Source organism: Cynara cardunculus, assembly GCF_001531365.2.
Source record: "Cynara cardunculus var. scolymus isolate 2C chromosome LG 10, CcrdV1, whole genome shotgun sequence".
NCBI lineage: Eukaryota > Viridiplantae > Streptophyta > Magnoliopsida > Asterales > Asteraceae > Cynara > Cynara cardunculus.
The window spans coordinates 19,626,279-19,650,143 of NC_037537.1; the positions used below are offsets into that span (position 1 = coordinate 19,626,279).

A 23,865-nucleotide genomic window follows, 5' to 3' on the forward strand; every position below is an offset into this window, starting at 1 on the left:
AACAAAACATGGAATTTGGTCCACAAAATTGACCATTTCAATTTCATCAGATATTCGTCAGAATCCGAAAAACCAAACGTAACCTAAGGGTGTCTCCATTATTCTAGCTTCTAACAGGGTTGAATATTGTGGTATAAATATTTAAATATCGTCGTTATAAATAACTGAATAGTGTTTTTTAAAATAGTTTCATAAAGTATTATAAATAGATGATAAATTTCTTATATTAAATCACTCCATAATCACCAACTCGGCCATATACAAGGTAAATAATACAATTACAAAGTTCTCTAAGGGGCCGTTTACCAAACACTTACCAGGGTAAGCGCTTACCAAGTCGCGTTATCTCACCGGATGAATATGGTAAGGACCAAGAATCTTACCCGGCAAGTGCGAGACAAAGACCATGAGTCTTATCCGGTAAGTGAGTGCGACGACTCTTACCACAGTAAGAGGCTAAGAGCTTACCGGGTGAATTGTTGCATAGGATGTCGTTTTGGTGGACTAAAATCTTACTCGATAAGTAAATAATAGTGTTAAATTTTACCGGTAAGCACTTACCGGGTAAGTGTTTGGTAAACGGCCCCTAAATCTTCTTAACAGTTTTATTCGTTAATCTTATTCGGTATTCTTGTAATTTGACTGATCGAAGACATCTCTTCCCCACCACTAAAATAAAAATAAGGAACTTGACCTCTAAACAAAATTTTTGCATCCATCTCAAATATTATTACTCTTTATCTTTCTCCATCCAAAACCAACATCATGTTGTATTCTGTACACAAAGGTACATAAACAGATGTGCCAGTGGACACAAAATGTGTCTGATTGCAAGGTTTCTCTTACCTCGACAATATGAAACTAAATACTTCCTTTGGGTAAATATAAATATCAAAATGGCATAAACATCTTGTAAAACTAAACCAAATATGCTCAGTATATCCCACTCGAAGGAAGCAGATATGATATACACAGACCTGTCCTCTACCCAAAAGAACAGAGCAATTGTTTCCGTGAAGACCTCCGACTCCCAAAAATGTGAGAGAAAAAAGTTTCCCGGTTTAAAGAAAAAATTTGTACTTCAAACTTCAAAGTATTCCTGGGTTGAAGCTTGTGTATGCATATGTGTTCATGTACAGAAAACAAGGGAAAAGACAAGATAAACATAGAGGAATATGATATTCCTTCCATTTCAAAATTGTAAGAACCCTAAAAAAAGAGACTTGATATACATTTTCTAATCACTAAATCAGTTGATTGAACAAGTAAACTTTCACTTCTACCTTGGCAGTGATTCAGATACAATGTACATGTGTTGCAACTTGCTAGCCGTTTCGTGTATACGATTATTTATAGCACCTCTTTTTCAAGTTTTAACACGGCCATAAACGCTTCTTGAGGCACATCGACTTTTCCAATCGCCTTCATTCTTTTCTTTCCTGCAGCCTGATGACAACCCGTACATGACAAATTATTGCAGGGATTTTATAGCCAAAACACACAAGGTCCCCAAAAGTTAGGTCAAAAGTGTGTAACTCACCCAACAACAGAAATGAGGAAACAATACGGATCAATGAACAACATACGGTGTGAATCGACAATAATAACAAGTAATCAACACAACAAAGCCACAACACAAAGATATAATGATGTTCCATGGCCTCCAAACGAGGCCTAGATGATGTATATTACTAAAATAAGTAGAAGGTTACACAGAATGCTTACCCAAAGGATTACATTCCACAAATGTAAGCAACAAACCTATCTACTTCGAACTAGGAGAGGGGAGATTGCCTAAAGTGTTTGCCCAAATGTATTTTGACCTCCACACTCAAATGAGCCCCAAAACCCAGTATATCCCGTCACAGACCCTATATGAGACTTATACGCGACGTGGAGGTCGTGCCCAGGTCAACCACACAAAAAAGAGACGTGACCTCTCACGCGAGTCGCGCGGAGTCCTGCCCCCTGCGCATGTGTGTTCATGTCACCATATTTCAGAAATTATATGGTATAAATTACATATATATAATGAATATAATATTTAAAAAATTTACTAGAAATCGCTAAATTTTTCCTACTTTCCGCAGTTCACTTCCCTGCCTCTGCCCTCACCCGCAAGTAAAATACTTAAGTTTTGATTGACTAAAGATTAAAGCTATGCAATTTTATTATTCTATACTATAAATGTCATTGTATATGTATACAAAATGCAATTGCGTAGACGGGAAAAATCCCTGATTCCAGGTTGGGGATGGAGATTGCTGTCTCTAAAGACATTCTTCAAATGGCAGACACTATGAGGATGGGAGTAAATACAGTAACAATTTCCCTGGAAATGAGAATACCACTTCCATCAAGCATTAATTATGTTGGTAATTTGCTTCACCCATAGGGTTTTTTTGGGGGAAGGGGTTCCCATACCCTTTGTTCGCATAAGGTCGATAGCCCGGGTATTATTTTCTCAACATGCTTCCATAATAGACAAGTAAATACTTTGGCTATCGAGTGGTTGTCTTGCTTGAAGGTTTTATGACAGCAAAATAATACACTTTTATATATGCTAATGTCAAAAAGAAGAACAACACATTCAACAAATCTCAAAAAATCAAACATGGCCTTCAAAGAAAAAACAAACAATTACCTGTTTCTTTAGCAATTTCTTCTTCCTTGAGATGTCACCACCTACAAAGAAATTAGGAGATGTACATTACCATTAAATGTAACTGGAAGCTTCATTCTAACTAAAACATTATACCTACAGAAACAAAACGATCAATAAAAGAAGGCATTTCTTGTTCCCGGAAGGAAAAGAAGATACAAGATAAATAAAAACAGACCTATGAAACATTAGTGGCTAGAAAAAATTAAATGCACACTTACCGTAGCATTTGGCCAAGACGTCTTTCCTAATTGCCGACAAACTTTCACTAGCAATCACCTTAGTACCTATGCATGCCTGGTATTACAAATATTACCACATAAGTAAAGTGATGTTCGTTCACACACAAAAGGGAAAAGCTTTATCCACCAAGGAGAAACCGAAAACCAAGCTAGGACTGCAAACCGAGATCACTAACTGTGATTTGAACTCTCAAAGCTATTGAAGCAAATCCTCACAGTTCTCTCCTTATTTTCGCGCTCTTAACAGATGGGAAGCAAAGTGCTATATTTATACTAAAAGCCATACAAATTCCAACACGATCCAAATGCTAGAAACTTGGAATTTCGGATTTATTATAGGGCACAGCCTTGCCAAAAATCCCAAAAGTTTCTATTGCATAATTTATCATTGTGCACAATCGTGCTTGGTGTCTTTCTAGGGTTTTCGCGTTTTATTGTTTTGTATCACAATCTTCAACATGATATTATTGTGGATGAATAAATAGCCAATTCAAACCAATTTTACATACTAAATACACACAAGCACACATGTGGAGGTGCATATATTGGTAGACACATCTATGGTTATACAGCTGGGACAATTGTTTATCAGCATCGTAAATGGCAATGGCTTAGCTCTTAAATAAATAACTTTGAAGGGAACCAAAAAACTAAGATATTGATCATTTATGCACTAAATTAACTTTTATAGGCATTAATATTATTAATTGGAAGTAGCTTAACCAAAAGTCCAATTAGTATTTCCCAGGTACAGATATATGATAGATAAGCCTTACTTGGATGGGCACTTTGAACATTTGTCTAGGTATAAGTTCCTTTAGCTTCTGAGTCAAAGCCCTTCCCACAGAATATGCCTGTAAAAAAGAGAAAATAAGTTTGTATCATTATAACCTGTCAAAGAACAAGGTGCAGCAAATTGGTAAAACATTTATCATCAACAATTTGAGCATACTAAGAGGTAGAAATTTCTAAGACCTACTGGGCAGTGCAAATATGGTTGATACTCAAAATTTCTACAACCCCACAAAAATGTATGAAGATTGAGAAATGATGCACACATTTCATATATTATCTTTAAATGGATTATAAAGAAACTTTAAGATTTAAATCCAAATCAAGATAAACAGAAGAATTTCAGTGCAACTGCAGTTGTATCACATCTAATGTAATCTACGCAAGAACATATGTACATACGACTAAGTCATTCCTTTCATCTTCTCGATCCAATTTGAAGAAGGGAAAATGACCAAAATACCTTATCTCTATGTACGATTGTCGACAAAGGCTCCACACCTTCACTATTTATCAACACATCAAGCTTTATCAAATCACTTTCCTTGTACCTGCAGTCACAAATAGATTATAAATTGAACTGCATTAGATAGATTTATAGTATCTGCATTTCCATTTATAAATTGATGGCATATTTTTTCTTAAATATCTGGTTCTAAAAACATAAACATATGCTCGTTATGATCTAATTTACCAAATGTAATTTCTTAATTATCTCATAGATGGATGCATATCAAGTTCTTTTTTTATTAACCTGGATATTTAACCCGCTATGCGAGCCGACTAATCCCATGGCGACCACCTGCTTTGCAGATTGCCCGGAGTCACCGCATTTGAACCTCCATGGCGACAAGGGGATTTTTATTCCTCCTTGGATTTAAACCTGGGACCTCCAGGTACTTTCGACCTTTGGAGCCAAGCTCAAACCAATCAGGCACCACCCTTGTCGTTACATATCAAGTTCTTTTCAAGCTACATGTGTGAAACATTATGATGGCATACTTTTTCTTGAGCAAAATTTGGTTCAACATGTGTTGGCTTAAAGCAAAATATTTTGAATAACGTAGTAATTCAACTGCATCCAGGAACACCAAAGCTAATCAACCATCCTTGAACATTTAAGTGGATGATGAGGAGGGGGTGGAGAGGTAGTTGGGGGCTTGGAACGGTTAGAGAGTTAAAAGGTAGGCATCGACGTACTAGGATGGTTGGATAGGTACCAAAGCCGTAGGTTGGGGGAGGGTTAGAGAGTCAAAGCATAGGCCAAGGTACTAAACCACTAAACGGACTAAGGACGAAGTACCTGCTTTTCTAGCATTTATGTTTCATCTCTTTCCTATATTGCAAACTTTTGTCTAACTAACCAAACATTTCTCATTTCTTGCTAAATAATGTTTTCTAAAACTTTTTACAAGCCGGGGGTCTTTATAGAAACAGTCACTCTACAGACTCGACCCCTCAATGTTATGGTATGCATACATCTTACACTCCCCAGACTCTACTCAATGTGGGACTCACCGAGTTTTTGGTTTGGCTTTACAAGGTAAATATTGCTTCAGAAAAGGCTTCTCATGACAAAATTAAACAATCCCCTCATTCCCGTTCCCCGTCCCTTCCACCCTAGGGCCCCCCCCACATGCACACACAGAACCCCACAACTCAAACACATGTAATAGCTAAGGTCATACAATTAAAAAAAATAACTACATCAACTAAATAGAGGTTACCCAATAAAAGAATACTCCATACTAGCATAGCCCTTGCTTCTTGATTTCAGTTGATCAAAAAAATCCCCTACCATCTGAAAAGTGATACATGGCACTTGGATTTTAAGTAGAAAATCATAAGGCAAGATGTAGTGGACCTTTTTACAGAAAAAAAAGTGGTTTGAAAATATAAACAGACTCTTGATTTCGAAATCTCATCCTTTGGACAAGGAATCTTAGATTTATATCATGGAATAACCTCAGCTAGTGGCATCTCATAGGTGAGTGAAGCTCTAGTCTCCGTAATATATTTCATTTCTTTAAAATCTCCTCGTCGTTCTTGAGTAAGTTCCATGAGTGAACCAATATAGTCCTTTGGGGTGAGCATCTCAATCTGTAGAAAGAATATAAGCCATTAAGATTTACCAGAGCCTCTGGTTGTACTAACCAGAGTTTCTGGTTCATATAAATTCCTTAGTGTTCTTTTGCTAAGCTTTTAATCAAATAAGATAGCCTTATTAAATGGAATAGCCATACAGAGCCTCTGGTTGTACTATCCAGAGCTGCTGGTTCAAAAGTTATGACCAACCAGAGCTTCTGGTTCAACGTGCGAGTCGACTAGAGCCCCTCTGGTCTGTCTTTCGTATAAAATACTAAGTATAAAATTCCTTTCCTTGAAAACTTTTTAAAACATGTTTTTGACACAGAAGCTCTTATCAAGAGATACAGAGCCTCTGGTCCAACTAGTATGCTTAGAAAAACTTGCATAATCATCAAATCAATTAACAAGAACCTTATGGTCCAATAGTGAGGACGAACCAGAGGTTCTCTGGTTCCTCATCAAATGTACATTTCTGTACCAAAATACTTTTTGCCAAAACCAATGACCATAGGCCATATTTTCCCCTTACCATAACATCAATACTACTATTTCCAATAAGAACAACATCTCTGAATCCTCAAATCACCAAGAAGAGAGAACTCCAATATGTTGTAATCTTATTAGATATAATAGCAAGAGTTATATCATGCATACACACACAACGACCATCCTTATTTCCCCTGAAATTCAGATGAACTATTTCATCCAATGATAGGCTACAGACCTTTCTGTCAGAGTGAACCTCGTTCATAGTTTTTATCCAAATCATATTCTTCAACATAGGTTTATATTCAAACCTTTCAAATCATAAGAACACTCTATTCTAGATCAAATTGCTCAACTCATCTTGTTCTTCCCAAACAGGGCATGGTTTTAAAACTGTTTCTAAAGAACAATTTCTGATTAATCTTCCCAAAACAGGTTCTAATCTTTTGAACCATAAAATACTTCTTTCAAAACTGTTTAAAAGCAGCTTCCACCAAATCCCTTCTAAATCTCAATCATTTATAAATATTATAGAATTGAACAACAGATTGTAAACTTATGGTTATAATAACAGGTTAATAAAACTCACAGTTTATATTCGACGGTAGTTTAAAACTCACCTTGATAACACAGATTCTGCAGGTTATCACACATCAATTAAAAGATTCTTTAAATAGCAAATTTCTTCAAGAGATGCTCTTTACTGCCTTTAAATTTATCTTGTATATTTTGTAAAATAGTGAACTGATTAGGTTTTTACCTTATCCATTTTCTTTTATACTTAGGATGAGGCGGCGATGGGTTTATTTTTAATATAAAATCATTTATAAATCATAGATTAAGCAAGAACATACAATACCATAAGAGAGAAAACTATAAAATAGTGGCAAACCTTCACAATTGGCTCTTCGACCGACCTCCTCTTGCCAGGCTCAGGAAGTAATGATGGGTTTGAACATTCAACCTAAGCAAGTGGGGAGAACAAGGACAGATGAAACTAAATGCATACTCAACAGTGTCGAAGCAAAAGAAAAGAAACAGGAAAAATAAGTTCTGAATCTGCAAGAAGCAAAAAAGTACAACGACAAAGGGAAATGGAGAACAGGATTGGATAAACAAAATTTAGGGAAATGTCACTTATATAGACTGGTCTAATCTTAAAGCACAATAACTCTAACCAAAAATCAAAAACAAAAACAAAAAACAGACTTAATTATAGTGGAAGGATGCTAAATAGAACATTACTAAATCTACGCCGAATAAACTGTAACTTCTAATCCTCCTCGGCTTGGAACATAACACTCTTCAACATATAAGAACCCAACCCCGAGGGGCAGCTTGGTAAGACCTTCAGTTTGCTCCCCACAGGTCACCGGTTCAAATCCCCTCTGGACAACTGGAGGCTTTGCCTGGCTGTTAACTTCAGAATCCCATGGGTTTAGCCGAGGTGCACGCAAGCTACCCCGAACACCCACAATTACCAAAAAGAAGACATATCAGAACCCAAACTTCATAATTGGAAGACTCTTCACTTCCCATTGTGATTACACAGAAAACTTGAAAGACCTTCTGGAATCACTACTAGGGTCAAGAAAACATTAGCAGGCAACACAGATGGTTTCAACATCCACAAAGCAAACAACCTCAACCTAGATATAAACACATTATCAACCTAAAGAAAGTGTCCATCCCCAATATCAATCTCTAAAGAACTGACCCGTCAGATAAAAACCCTACTTTTGGAGTTTGAATTCCATAGGATGACAATAGACCCCTTGACTTCTAGGAAATGACACACTGGGATCCTCCACTTTAGAGGAATGACAGATGAGTCCCTGGATTTGTACATAAAACTATTGTTAGCTCCTATAAGTGATGGTCCTAGACGTATTGCAACTGAAGAAGACTAGCAGCTCTGTAGAAGAGGCAGTAAAAGTTATGATGGCGAGCTTCCCTAACGCGGCTCAGGACTAAACTTTCTGTTGACACCAAGAACCAAAACTTAATTACTAACAGACAGCATCCAAGACTGAATAAGCAGAAAAACTGAATTACTAGAAACATGTTGGAAACTGATCAAGCAGAGACATATTAGAACAGTAGAAAAACTTCAAAGCAAACAGAAAAAGAAAGCATGACAGCACGTTCTTAAGACCAAGAAAGAATAGCAGTGGGACCCAACTGGAGCAGATTGCAGTGACAGCAAACAGCATCTGCAAAATAGAGCTGAACAGATTTGAAACAAAAATATGAATCTCTGGAAACGGCTAGCATAACAAAATACATTCCGCCAACGTGTGTAGTAGCAATACAGAATAGAAGAGAAACTCGGAAGGCTCTGCCATGGGCCATTGAAGGCCCCGTGCCCTGGAGGTAAAAGTATGGCTCTTAGGGTTCTCTCAAGTTCTAACCCCTACCTGGCTATGACTCCATGTAACGATCAAGGTTCAAAAGCATACTTATATCAAATAAGAGATCATGCATATATACACATACACTAAACATGTGTAAAAAGACTCTTCAATCCACACAAAAACGAAAATAACCCCAGATGAAATAGGAAAAAAAACTTAACCCAAACTCTAAAAAACCAAACTTAATATTAGTATCACTTCTAACATCCTCCTCAAGTTGCACCATAAACAACATAAACAAAGAGCAATCTGTGGAAATTGTAGAATCCAAACATCCACACAGGCATACATATGCTAGCAGATAACATTCTCAACTTGAAAGAGAGAACATTCTCAGAACATATCAATACTTGTAAGGAGTTCAAGTATGCAAATGTCCATAACTTAGCATTTTGACGCATCCTCCAGCATTATATAAACTATCAAAGGTTTTGTTGGAGTTGTACTAACTTCCAGTTCTGCATAAGAAATGTGATCAAATGACAGAAATGCAACTCACTTAACCAACAGTATGTTTGCAATCAAATGACTACCTTCATAAGATAACACACACAATTTAGTTATGAGCATCTGAGTTATAAGAGAGTTTGACCTTGAAATGCATTAAAACCGATTACCACAATTGATGGTGTTTCCTGTCTATAATATATCAAGTATATTAATCCAAGACAGTTTGTGTCCATAAGCACATAGTCCTTTCATAAGGAAGCATTTCTATGAACATACAATTGTATTAGAATATAGCACAAAGGAGAAGGAGAACATAATGGAGGGAAAGAAGAAGATATAATGAACAGAACTCACAGTTTCACCATTGGTGCAGTTCACTCGGTACACAACACTTGGCGCAGTAGTTATTAGCGACAAATTATATTCCCGTTCAAGTCTTTCCTGTGCAATAAAACCATCGTATCCATGAACATAAAATTTATGATAACTTGATTATAGAGATCATCGATGAAAGACATCACCCATACCTGAACAATTTCCATATGAAGAAGGCCCAAGAACCCACATCTAAAGCCAAAGCCCATAGCACTTGACGTCTCTGGCTCAAACTAGAAAAATCAAAGATAACAATAAACACAATTCCCCTAGTAACTAATAGAAATAAACAGCACAGCCACTGTGTTAGATAACCAATACATAGATGAGTGGTAATATGCATAAAAGGGTTACCAAGATAGAACTCGGATAAAATACAATAGTAAATTCTGCAGGCTGACAGTAAGATCAGCCATGCTTGATGGTTCAGCATGTTAGACCACCAGCATGATGCACAGCAGACATTGACGAAAGTAGCATTGACAAATAAAACTTGTGAAGAATCCTGAATTTCAGGATGATGTGCAACAGAGACAAGATATTGATTTCGAAGTGCTATTTGGGCATGTAATATGCTTTTCAGTTCTAAGAAAGAGTTCAGTAGTTTCTGAATCGATAAATGATGCAATATGAAGTATTGCAATGACAATATTTTTGGTTTAGAAACATACTGATTTCAGATTAACATTTAAATTAAGAAATAAATGATCTTGAAAAGAGCCAAATTGTCTTTTATCACATTTTTTTCTTCAGATAAGGGGATATAGTGATGTCTTAAGAAACAAACATTTTCATTTGCATTCAGTACAACAAATGTGGCAAATCAACACAAACACACAAACGAAGAACTTACCTTTAATGCGGCATCATTAAGCTGCAGTTTATCCAGTGCATCACGTAAATCTGGAAATCTGTTACAACGAATGATACCAATCAATGATATCACAGATGAAGGTAAAAAGGTGCCATAGCAATGTAGCTTTTGAGGTAAGTAATAAGAAAGAAAATAGCTGTACTGGTCTGCATCGATAGGAAACAAGCCACAGAACACCATTGGAGTGGCCTCTTTATATCCAGGCAGTGATTGCTCTGCTTTTCTACTATAGTGGGTTATGGTGTCACCCACCCTAGCATCTGCTACTGACCTTATTGAAGCTGAAATGTATCCCACCTGAAACAGTAACGTTAACACTAAGACACAAAGAAATGCAAATTCACAATGTAAGTCATGAAATAACCTTCTAGTAAGTCATTTCATTCAGTATCACCAACTATAACTAAGCCACAAACAAAATAGCATTTAAAGGACACCTAAAAGAATAGTGTTACTGGTCACTAATCGATTTTTTTTGTCAATAGATCCCCAAAACATCTTTTGATCTCCTATGTAATGTCTGGTTATCATTTTAAAACCTAGTCAGCAGCCTTTCTGAAAGAAAAAAAAAAGAAGACAAGGAGAACACCAGATTTGGCAAACCTGGGTCTCCTAGGCTCAACGTAGAGGAATGATAAATCAGAACGTCAATCTACATTATGCTATAAAAGATAATTTTCTATGTTTGGAACATTTTCCAACACATATCAGGAACTGAGTCATATGACAGGCAAGCATTGATCTTACATCCTTGGATTTATCTCCTCGTGAGTGAATAATATGTCCTTTGATGAACAAAAAAATCCTTTGAGATGGTATACTTCGTCCATACAAAGGTTAACTGTGACGGTTATTATAAGCAATTAAAGTTTGACCATCATATTGTTCTTTTAGGATAATAGGGGTTTCACAAATGGAGGGTTTTCTTTCTTTTTCTCTTGTAGACGAAGGGTGTAGTAAGAAAAGAACACAGATAATTGCAAACATCATCCCCCAGCAATCACGATAGGATCGCCTAGCAAGACAGGCCAATAAAAGTAAACCAGAATATTATCATCAAGAACACCAAGTTAGTAGCATTAAAATGTATTCCTACCTCACCAGCATATAGTTCATCAACTTGCAACTGATTAGGAGATAGAACTCCAATTTCATCTGCAAAATAATCCTGCATCATGCCATTTGTCAACAACAATTAAACCTAAAAGACAACCTTTAAGATTTTCAGCTAACTTATGTCTCTTGCAAGGACCAAGAGATATAAGCACTGCAGTTTTCACTCAATCAGATTAAACAACCTGGAAGCACATATATTATCAGAAATGAAAATAGACAAGTTGAAGTATGTGGTTTTACCTTCCCACTAGCCATAAAAAGAATTCTGTCACCTTTCTTTACAGTTCCATCAATAACACGAAAATATACAATAACACCTCTGTATGCATCATAGTAACTGCAAATTTCATAGACATGAACAATAACTCACATAACTGTTCCTGTAAGTATGAAGTATGATAGTAGAGAAAAAAGATCACATGCTGTAAAATGATTAACATCAAAAAGTAATGAAACTGGATGTGGTGAGAGATCACAGTGTGATCTCACTGCAATGTGCTATAGCACATATGTCATTCAAGAAGAAGTGTACTGGATGCTTGAAAGTTTCAATCTAATATACAATGGTCATGGACATTGACGTGCAGACCATACATAAGTATACTCATCAGATTACTCGCTAAGTAACGTAGTTGATCAGAATGAAAATTCCGATGAACTGAGGACATGTGTTTAAGGTTTTAAGTTCATAATCTGAACCAACCCCACTGCATCAGCACTGAGTTTATGTGTCACACCCTGCATTAATTTCAAATTTATTTCTCTTGAAACTAACAAATTTAGCAGCTATGAAAAGCAGAACTTCAGAATAATTAATTAAATCACACTCTACCATTGTCTTCTACATGGTCAACTGGGAATGAATTCATACTTGGCATAATGCTATGGAAAGATATGTTAATAGAGCAAGCTTTTGGTTTTACAAAATAATGAAGAGACACAAGACGATTAAGCTATCAAACATTTGGACTGTAAAATGCTGAAAGAGTTAATACCTATCAAATATAAGAGCTCTCAAAGGTCTTCCAGCAGAATTAAGTGGTGGAGGGATCCTCTGAACAATTGCATTCAGTATTTCCTTTATACCTATTCCCTCCTGTAACAAACAAACAGTCTCCATGTTACCAATTAACATCTTAAAAGATTTCACCAAGCCCCTATCACTTAGTCCTCTTTCAACTTTTTAGGAATATATTAGCTGATGATTTCCCAGAATGGATATTGGCAAGAGTTGACTGAAACTTTAGCATGCATACTTTTAGTGGATGACTCGTTGGACAGTTGGAAGGAGACTTCTTTCGATTAAAAAGAAATTGAAGAACTTCATTTTTCTTGATTAAATAAAATCAATTGCACATTGTAGACTAGACTAAACTTATTTTACTTTTGATCTTTAGCATTCTTCTAAACTAACGATGTCAAATGTTACAGAGGATAATTATATTAACTAACCTTTGCTGAGCAGTAAATAGCATTGCTGCAATCCAAACCAATAACCTATTTAAGAAATACAAAGAATTAGATAGTGAGGAGCCCAAGTAGCTCCAATGAACTAGTACAAGAGCAACAACTAGACTAAGTGAAGATGGTGAAATTCAGAAATAAGATATACACAAAAACCAAAGGATTAAAAGTTCTCGTGAGAACAGGATCACCACAGTGAAACCGCAAAAATATAATCCGAAGAAGATTAACGGAAGGAAAATAAAAAACGCAGTTTCATACTTTTTGGATAATTCCAGGTATTGCATTGTAAAAACAGGACTTTACATTAACACCAGACATACCCCTGTATATTACACAAAACAAGGGAATCAGATATCTATATAAGTCAGAGGATTACAAAAAATGGTCCAAGAGCTATTGAACCCAATTAACTACTTTCAAAAACCAAATATGCACCAACTCTTCAAGAACCAAAACCAAGTCAACATAAACCATCTTGCTGAAAGAGAGAACAAAAGATATAAAGTTACCAACTCTTTTCCTTGTTACATTAGGCTTGGTATTTCCTAGTTGCATTAAGGTTAGATTTGGTTTCCAACCACGCTTGGTTTTGTCTTTGGTCTAAGGCTCCTTGTATTTGTTCCCATATTCTAATAACATGTACATCTCTGTTCTAATATCTTAACATGGTATCAGATATGTATGTCAAAACTTGAACAAATGCACGAGAGCTTTGCTTCCACCACCAATAAAACTAGTCTCAGTGGACATACTGTGTGCTCTTTGTGATCTGTTATGCTGACTGAACCTGTCTGCTCTCTCGGTTGTCTGATGTCTTTTGGCCATACAGGAGCTCTATTATGGTTTTTGGCTCCCAATATCCTGTCTGATCATTTTTCAGTTTGTTCCTGCAGAGGTGTATCCCTCTTCCTATTTTAGTCTGTGCACACTGACTCTGATCAGTTACGCCTGTTTGGTGTTCCATGGAGGTGTTCCTGTTTTGGTTTTTCCTAAAGTTTTTGTTTCTGCTCAACCGATTTGCAACTCTTCTAGGAGGTCGATTGCTTTGATTTGTTTCCTCTGCTGAATTTGTTTTGCTCATTCAGTTGCCATCTGTTTTTGGTTGCATAAACGGATCACAAGGAAACACTGATTGATTCGCCTTCTGGTTCAGTAACTTAGATGTCATTTTGTGGATCACAATAATTTGATCTAGGTATGGAAGGAGGTTGATCAGAAGTTCAGATCTCGTTCGTCTATCAAGATTGGCATGCTGCCACTTCCCAACTTGAGACATTTTTGCATGTTAGCGCTTTAGTTTACTGCAGCTAACATCCACTCTCTCTTGTAACCCATCAAGCATCAGAGTTCTAGTTACCAGCAATCTGTAAGATCGGGATGAAATTCATAGAATTATTGGTAGCAAAATTTCCTTTCTATTCTAGAGAGAAGTTTGATGTAGTTTAATCTAGGATTCTAGTATCTTAGATCAAGTAGATCTCTATGAGACTTAATGCTACAACGAAGTGTCTAATTATATATTTGTTTTATTTATAATAGTTGTAATGGCGATTAAAAATGATCAGTATCCTACTTCTAATAGATACGCTTTCCATAAGAAGACTCTCTTCTCTTGTCGATGTTCTTTTTTATTCTCTCCCTCTCTGTTACCTTCCTTACTACCATCATGTATCAATGTGAGACAATTGTTAAATAGTATTTGTGCTTCATGCTTTGGGGAAATGGCGATTAAGATATCCTACTTCATATGAATCCATTTTTTCCAGTAAGCTTTAACTTCAATTTCTTGTTATTTGTCATCATCAAACCAGGTTCATATGGAAAAGTTGATCACTTGTCGATTGGTTGCACTCTTGTTACCCTTTCATACAAAACCTTCTATTTCTATTGGGTATAGCAGTTACGTAGTGGAAAATAGTAGTTCATATAATAAAAGAAAACATTTATATACATGCAAAACATAATATGTTAAATATGTAATACATATGATCTAATACTAACATCAAGTCGGGCAAATCAAGTCTCACACAAACAAAATAATAGAAGAGTTTGTAAGGTCCACGAATGAGCTAATTACAGGCCACACATTCGACATCTGAGTCAACATCACTTAATATATACACTCCATCTAGGTCATCTTCTCCTTCTTCCCTTCATCTCCAACCTCATCATCATCCCTATAGCAGTCACTTTTCCTCCTTGTATTTGGCCCAATTTCAGAATTATCTCACATTGCTTCTCGCACATCTGACCAAAGGAGACCATCACTTGCATCCAAACTCTTGTAGATCGACATCCTAAGGATTTGAAGTGTTTCTATAGCCTTATGTTGTAGTGTATGGATATGGGATCATTCAATTTTAGTTGCAAAATATTCAACACATTTAGATTATTAGATAGAGCAGTTTCCATTACATGTTATATTGGAACAGAAATAACTAACGGAAAAGATGTTCTAAAGCAAAATCACATCAAATTTAAAAACAAACACAATTGCCTCCTGTGAACTAACCTCTTCAATCTCCTGAACAACACGGTTTGGTTCAGCACCTGGAAGATCTATTTTATTCAACACCTGTAGCCGTGAGAAAGAAAAAAGGTGTTGGATAATATGGTTAAATATCAGCAGTAGAGGCTGTTACACTATACATCCATGATTTAGGACATAAATCCTATAGGAGGACAAAAATAAAATGTAAAAGCAGAGAGCGAGAATTCAAAATACACGTATAAACATGTTTAAAATCTATGGTAGACAAACAAAGAACACGCTGCCATCAACTTACAGGAATCACTTCAAGGTTGTTTTCCAAGGCCAAATAAACATTAGCCAATGTCTGCGCTTCCACTCCCTGCAATATAAGGTTGAGCTCTCACTAATCAAATTGCCACCAGTTATATAAGTAGAAGAGAACATCGTCATGTAAAAGCTTCCAATCCTAGATTTAGAAGGTGGAAAAAAAGAACGAGCTTGTGAACTTAACATGTGTTGGAAAAATCAGATTTATTTAGTGGGTGGTGGTGACCAAAGGTGCCTTGGTGGCAAGTTTCCGGTAGGGCTTGCAATAGGGGTAGACCAGCACCCAGTGGCTGCAGTAAGTGTTATAGCTGTATAAAATAGTGACAGCGTGGATAACTGTTCTAATACTGTCAACAGTTTGTCTCCTCATGATCTGCAGTCTAGTTCTTGTTTTTTTTTTATTAAGTGGCATGATATTCCATATCAGCAAAAATTTGGGGGGAAAGCCTAAACATTATTCCCTCATGGTTGGTTTTTCAAAGGTGACAAGTGCTTGCCATCTACCGGACTGCTAATAGGTCAATTAATCATGGTTAAGGCTAATCGGGCCTCGATTATCAACAAGAACAAGATTTTTAACCAAACTAGTTGGGGTAGGAGGAGTAGGATACAAATGGAGCCAAAAGAATCTATAAAAATAGTTAAACACATAAGCAATAATTAAGAGAACCTCTTAGCAGTACATTTGAATTTCCACACTTGAGATGCCCAAACAGCCTCAACAGTGTTGTCTTAGTTTCTTCACAACATGTATCTCATAGAACTCATTTCTAATACCATCCTTCATTGTGTATCCCGACAATCCGACATCCACCTCAACATTTGCATTTTATGTTACATTCATACGGTTTGCATGCTGCCCTTTAGTGGCCCCACACCCTACCCGATACCTTGGCCCTCAAGTATTTAATACTTTAAATTGCTTTTGGCTTGATGTATGCCAAATAATGAAACATCTTTTGATGATAAAAAATAATAAATTAATATAGAATGTTTAGCCATTTGAATTTAACGTAATGCTACATTATTTTGAATTGTTCTTTCTTGGTCATACATAATGTAACGCGAGAACAAGAATATCTAAGAAATTGAACACTCTTGTATATGCTAGCTTGAGCAATGTGATGCTTCTACTTTTCAGTGAAGTCGAGTTAAACATGTCTACATCTTCATAATCTTTCTCAAATCACAAATTCTAAGATCCTTTCCGAGAATCGTCCCTGGGACTTCCAATCTTGTTGCAACCAGGCTCAACGACGTCAGTTTTCACTTAACTCTGTAAATCGTCTGCAGAAACTATTGAAAGAACAGCCTTCTCCAATACACATACAGAAAATCAATCATTTTTTAAAGTCCAAGATCTGTGTAGGAATTCTAGCACAAACACTACTAGTTCTCTTGTTGTTCAATATTAGCATGATATGGTATGAATTAATTAGAATCCACGAAAATAGAAGATACGTCTTGAAACCAAGGCAGACCATAATAGCACAAGTAATTCAGCGAAAAGGGCCCAACTCTATAAAAAATTGAAAGACTTGCCTGTGAGGCATCTACAACAAGAAGAGCACCCTCACATGCAGCAAGAGAGCGAGAAACCTGCAATCAAGAAAAGAGCAGACAGACTGTACATCACTCGTCAGACAATCATATATTTACAGAGAAATCTGACAATTACTAGAAATTTCACAAACAGGCAGAATTCAGTAAAATGGAATGCCAGCCAACTACAATGGAGTAGCCCTTCTTTGTTCCTATGTTGTGAAGTTTTTTGAAAGTGCATGGAGTTGAAGAGAAAAGTTCAACAAGCATCAATAACTCATCTTGGAGCTAACTTTACCCAATGCCTTTTCCCAGCCCCTAAGAATTACCTGGAAAGCTGGCCAATCCGGAGCCCTGGACACACAGATCAACACATCTGAGGTCCTCGTTTGTTAATACAAAAATGAGAAATTGCAATAAGCGACTATAATGAAAAGGTAAAAAAAATACAGGCTATTCCTGTATGAAGCCTGGAAAAACATCGATAAGAACTCGTTTTTTAAATGTATGATAGGGAGTACTATGCAGATATCACATCATAAAATAGTAATATGGAGGTTCTAACACCATCAAAGTGAAAAATGATCTGCAGGGGAATAGACACCTGCTCAAAGCGTGGACCATAGAATAAAATGCATGACTGAAATGAAGAGGTAAGCTACCTATTTTCCTAACAGAAGTTAGGCTGTAAGGCTATGTAAATATTATGCACTGGTCAGAAAACTAAACTATAAATGACATTGATTTCTATAACATCAAAATAGTACATAAAACACAATTTGTGCATAAACCCCCACTCAAAGCAGCCATTTAAATTATGAACTCCATTTGTGTTCCAAATTTCAGAAAGTTAGTCAATTTGATTATCATTTATATTCTTTTTTTAAGGTGATGAGTTACATCATTATGCTAGGGTTTAAGTAATGGAATCAGACTTTGCAAAAAGGAAAGAAAATGTTGCATATAGACTTCCTTCCCCAATCCTCATAGAACTGAGGAGCCCTAATGCATCATTGTTGTCCTTCATTTATGTTAGGCCAGAAGTCAAGTATACTTATCATAGAAGAAGGAAATCATAATGGCAAGGGCATTATTGCAATACATACAGAGGCAGTCATGTAATTTTCTGTCATGGCTATTAAAGTGGTTGTTAGTTGAGTCAGTCTAACGTGATTGGTCATAGGTGTTTGGGATGAATCGGTGTAACGACAATATAAATAGGAGGTCAAGGTTGTGAGGTGGAGCAGAAAATAATCACAGTGAGTCAGTGACTTAGGGTCCGTTAGCCAAATGCTTACCAGGGTAAGCGCTTACCGGGTAAATTGTTACATACGATGTCGTTTTGGTAGACTAAAATCTTACCTGGTAAGTAAGAGGTAGTGTTGAATTTTACCGATAACAACTTACCAGGTAAGTGTTTAGGTAACCGGCCCCTTAGTTTGGGAGAATACAGTCTCTCAAAGTGATGGTTGGTTGTAAATCAATAAGTGTTCTTACTGATTTTGCAGAAGTAGATGAAGAAAACGTAGACTAGATGACAATCTAAAAATGATAATAACCTTTTAGCCGAGTTCAATCACCAGGCAGGCAGTAGTTTTTGGTAACTCCGGTTCACTTATTTGTAAGTTCCTATGAGATTCTTATATATTTCACTTAAATATCTCCATTGTACTCTTCCACCAATCACAAAAATAAATACAGATGCCTTGCTTCAGTCCCCCCCCCCCCCTTTCAATTTATGTTGAGGCTTCATGGGTCATTGCCTGGGTCCACCAGTTTCAGTAAATAATGATGGAAAGGATAAATTATATTAATATGGACAGAGGCTGCAACAAGGATAAATTGTAGTAATATGGACAGAGGCTGCAACAGAGGCTAAAATCAGTTAAAAAATCAATTTTGGGATTCTTTTAACGAGTAATAATGATCACTTGAATTGTTGTATAGCTCTCTATACATGCAGCAGTTAAGCACTAGAAATTCCAGCACCTCCAATCAAAGAAATGATGGAATTTGGAAGCCATCTACTCGCATAACATAATCAGTAATTTTGTCTTCTCATGTTAACGTTAGGCTACCACTGCCAATCTCAATATGCAATTCGAGAACCAGTTGGAGGCTTGACCATGAAGCTAAGTTGAACCTTAAGCTCCTTCGAGTGTTTCTGCTATCAAATTTTATCCTTCAGAGATGCCCTTTCGACTTCCATATCTTATATTTAACATCCACAACAATGGGGATATTCGAAAACTAACAGGGAGATCTTTCCTATCCTACTTCCAAATTACAAATTGGTATCCAGTACCATCTAGGGGACTTCGACACTTGCTTTGGTCAGGTCTTGGCAAGCTGATGAAAGAGAATACTTTCCAATTGTCAGATAACTTTGGCATGGCAATTGGTAATGTTATAAAGCATGTGTGATTTAGCAGTGAAACTAAAAGGATATGAGATAGTGAAGAGCATGCTAATCGAACCCCAAAAGGCAACATGCCACCGGTTTAACCCGACAGTGTAACAAGAAAACAATTTAACTCCTTTATCCCAGAAAAAACAATTTAACTCCTTTATCCCAGAAAAAGCCATTTAACTCCAGTACATTAATGTCCTGTCATACCTCATATGAGAAATCCACATGCCCTGGGGTATCAATAAGATTAAGGCAATAAGGTCGATCTTCATGCATGAAACGCATTCTAGCAGCCTGAAAGAAATATTAGCAATATCCATTTATCAGGAAATATCAAAATGGCAAAGAAGGGCAACATAAAAAGAATCAATTTTGTGTTAAATTTGCTTTTACACCTTGCACGAAATGTATTATTTACACCATGTTTTATTTGTTGCTCTTAGTTATAACAGGGCTCATCCCAAAACCATGTTTCTCTTTCTCTCTCTCTTCCTTTTTCTCTATCCAAAACCACTATTAACTTATCAAATTTGTTCTCTATAATTATGAGAAGAATTAATGAAACTGATATTTAAGTATAATAGTATTTACCATAAGACCCCACATTCAAAGTATAACCCACCAAGTGGCCCCGGTATCTATCGAACTGTTCATAAGATATAACAAAAAGCAAGATGACTCGCGATTAGAAGTTGACATCAGTTGACTAACTACTATCCCTATATCTTCAGTGCCCAACTCCAAGGTTACACCTTCTGATTACAGCTTGAATTGCATTTACGAATTTAAGTGGGCCTTTTTGAAAAAGTAAAATTAGCATTTGGCTTTTAAAAAGCAGATCAAAACAAACAGAAAAGTCAAAAATCCAAACAATAACCTAATAAGAAGTGAAGAGACTACATAACAGGTCCAACTCTGGAAAGAGAAGATAGACCACAACTGTTCTCAAAAAGCGACCTCACTTCTCCATGTTCTATTCTCGGAGATTCAGCTGATCATTTAAAATGAGGACACTAATTGATGATGCTACTGGATTTTCAAAATTGACAGATAAAAGGTAAGGTGCCATTTCTGCAAATCTACCTATTCTTATTTTTTCTATTTTTCTGAATGCTAAATGTTATTGAATACTAAAGTACCTCTCAATCTTGAATGTTGAACAGATGAATGCAGAATCTTGAATGTGTTGAGCAACAAAAAGTAGTTTAATGCTTCTTAGATGAATCATGTGGTATAGAGTGATTCCTGCCTAACCTTACACATATTCTCTAGTTGGTCCATCATCATCTATGCCGAGTGTGTTAGCCGCACCGCACATGCATGGTACATTATATATAGTTGTGATTCAGTATGTATTTTTCCAACTATGAGTTGATATGAAGTGGGAAGGATTTTTCCATCCATTTCTCTCTATCCTCTATCTCTCTGTCCAGTTTCTCCTTTTTTCCTGTAATGATGCGTCCCCTGAAATTCTGATTTGGGTTCCCAGTTTTGTATCCTGGGCCCTCTATTCTGTACTCTCTAAATTAATCAGATAACATGCCAGGATCAGGCAGTTACTGGTAAAATATGTCATTCCAAATACCAACTAAAACATGGGTCAAAATTACTCATAAAGGTAACTTTTTCCAGGCGCTGGCCTTTTACCAAGTTTCTGTGATCGAAAAAGAAAAAATGGTCGTATCATGATGACATAACATGTATGTACGTCAGCCAAGGACAAATCTTAATTAGTTTTATAGTATAAGAGGATCAACCTGTTCACAACAGTAACAATACCACGTGGTAATGTCTTATAGAAGAAGCATGAGATGGAACTTTGTAAGACCTTATTCCTTCTACCTTCTATCCAAGTAAAAAGAGCTCACGTATAAGGGTTGAGCTTAAGAAAATGAACCTGTAATTTGATTGTAATGCCCCTTTCCCTCTCAAGATCCATGTTGTCCAGAAATTGCTCCTTCATTTCACGTGATGGCACAGTTCCTGTCACTTGCAGCAACTTATCTGCTAACGTCGATTTTCCATGATCAATATGTGCAATGATAGAGAAATTCCTGATGTTTTCTGTGGGAACCTGCACTTCAATCAAAATCACATGTTTTAAAATCTCCGATAATTAGAACCTTACTCCTCCACAAAGTAACCAGTGTAATAGTGTAATATTTCAACCCAAAGAGGTGAATGGAAGTGCTTAAAATTTCCTTCCTATATCTAATCAAAACAAGAATGCCTACCAGAAACATATAAATGGTTCTCAATGGCCTAATCGAGAACAATAAACATCAAACTTGGGACCTGAAAGATTAATTTCACCATGATAACCAAGCCAACTGTGGTTGGAAACCGGTACTTCTCATTTTGTAACCCACTGCTGCCAAATAGGTACTTAGATAGAACTTCCTCAGTTCCCAAGAGAGAGATGTAGTGATACATTTTGCCCTTTGAGGTCAAATCTAGTACAAATCAAATATTAAATAGAGTATTTGCATCATTTCTGCTATATTTTTAGGATAGAAACATGTCACAACACTTTCCTATAGAACACTCCCTTCTTAAAAAAATATACATATTGACTTTCCAGGTCAAACCTGTTACCTTCCAATCTCAGAATCTATATGAAAAAATTTTAAAAACTTAAGGACGAAGGTTTTATATTATAGCATCTGCTACAAATGTACAGTGTTGCTGCCTAGTTTTCCGAGATTCTATCAGTTTTGTATTTGAAATAAGTCAATGAAACCTCAAAAAGTCAAGCTATATATGATGTTACTGAAATGGAGGAGTGTAAATTCGATGTGCACTAAATTAATTAACAAATGCTTACAATTCTCATCAAATTGAAGTTAAAAAGTACCCTTTTGGACCTCCAAATGCAAAGTCAACCTCCTTCACTATCTTACATCAATCACCAATCCATTACCATTACAATATAACTAATTCCTCACAGAAGTTGAGAAGAACGCCTTGCCTTTGTCCATTATAAGGATAAAAAACGTATATACAACGAAACTCCTAGTTTTAAAGTATTAGCCGTATGACCAATTGCAGAGAGAGTGGAAGATATTACCTTCAAAAGACGATCTCGGCCAGCTAGAACGGTTACCTCAGCGGCGTCAGAAACATCTTTGGACTGAACGTCCGCGGCCTTATTACACACACGATAGCTCCTCCGACGACTTCTACTGTAGTCGTTGGAATTATTCTTGGAAGAGCGAAAAGAGTGTAGACTACAAAATGTTCTGTTAGAGACCGGAAATGGAAGGAGGTGGCGGCTGAGGTTGGTGGTTCTGGTGCAGTGGTGGTAGTTGTCGTGCGGTGGTGGTTTCGAGGATAAGAAGAGTTTGAGGTTCGTCGCCATTCTCACGGCGGGTGGTTGCAATCGTTGTTCGTTCCTTTTAAACCACAAATTTGGGACTTACCCGCTATCTTTTGCATTTTTGCTAAAATAAACTATTAACAAAATAGTAATCGGGGAGTTTGGGTTTCGTTGCGTTTTTCTACAAAGTTCCTACTCAATTTATTATAAATTAGAACAAAGTTCCTACTCAATTTATTATAAATTAGAATGGTTTAATTTCTTTAAAAACTCTTTGTTACCAGTTTGACACCGGTATAAGTTGTTTATCCAAAAACTCAGAAGTGTTTATTACCGGTACTACACCAGAATAAGTCAATAAGTTATTTTTATAAGCAATGTCAAACACCTCCGAAATCTATTTAAAAACATTATATGTTATTATTAGTATAAAATAGTCAGTATTGTATTTTTATAGAACAAAAAAAATATTCCTAACAGAAAAATAGATTTACGGTACCTTGTGTTCTATTCAATCGGAAATATGCGACCATCTCTCATCACCGTATGGATTGTAAGAAGTAGCGTGATCTTCATTGGTGAATCTTACCATATCTCTAGTGTTGATTTACGATTTTCGTTGAGTGGGTGTATCTTTAAGGTGGATTAAAGTCTCGTAAATACCTGATGCGTTTTATACTTAATTTTTCCATTTTCGGAAGGAAAAAAATCAAGTTTTTTTGGTTGATTTTGATGGATTTTTTAGGTTTTTTGGTTAATATTTCTTATAATTTTTTGATATCCCAAAGCATCCTCTAAGTTTAGCGGGTGCACCCCTTTCATATCCTTAAA

The 23,865-nt window shown here is 36.3% G+C and overlaps 1 protein-coding gene across 1 annotated transcript; it reads right to left on the reverse strand.

Moving 5' to 3' along the window:
• Nucleotides 1-1,065: 1,065 nt before the first annotated feature.
• Nucleotides 1,066-23,147, reverse strand: LOC112520412 (translation factor GUF1 homolog, chloroplastic). The gene is made up of 22 exons (XM_025128797.1): nt 22,786-23,147; nt 21,616-21,792; nt 19,926-20,012; nt 17,309-17,365; nt 15,753-15,818; nt 15,479-15,541; nt 12,952-12,996; nt 12,495-12,595; nt 11,740-11,836; nt 11,480-11,551; nt 10,526-10,680; nt 10,363-10,420; nt 9,662-9,742; nt 9,489-9,575; nt 7,163-7,234; nt 5,662-5,796; nt 5,424-5,497; nt 4,160-4,247; nt 3,681-3,758; nt 2,884-2,959; nt 2,645-2,685; nt 1,066-1,446 (listed from the first exon to the last, which is right to left on the reverse strand). The coding sequence occupies exons 1-22, from the start codon at nt 23,074-23,076 to the stop codon at nt 1,351-1,353; spliced, it is 2,097 nt and encodes a 698-aa protein (XP_024984565.1). The 5' UTR covers nt 23,077-23,147; the 3' UTR covers nt 1,066-1,350.
• Nucleotides 23,148-23,865: the final 718 nt, after the last annotated feature.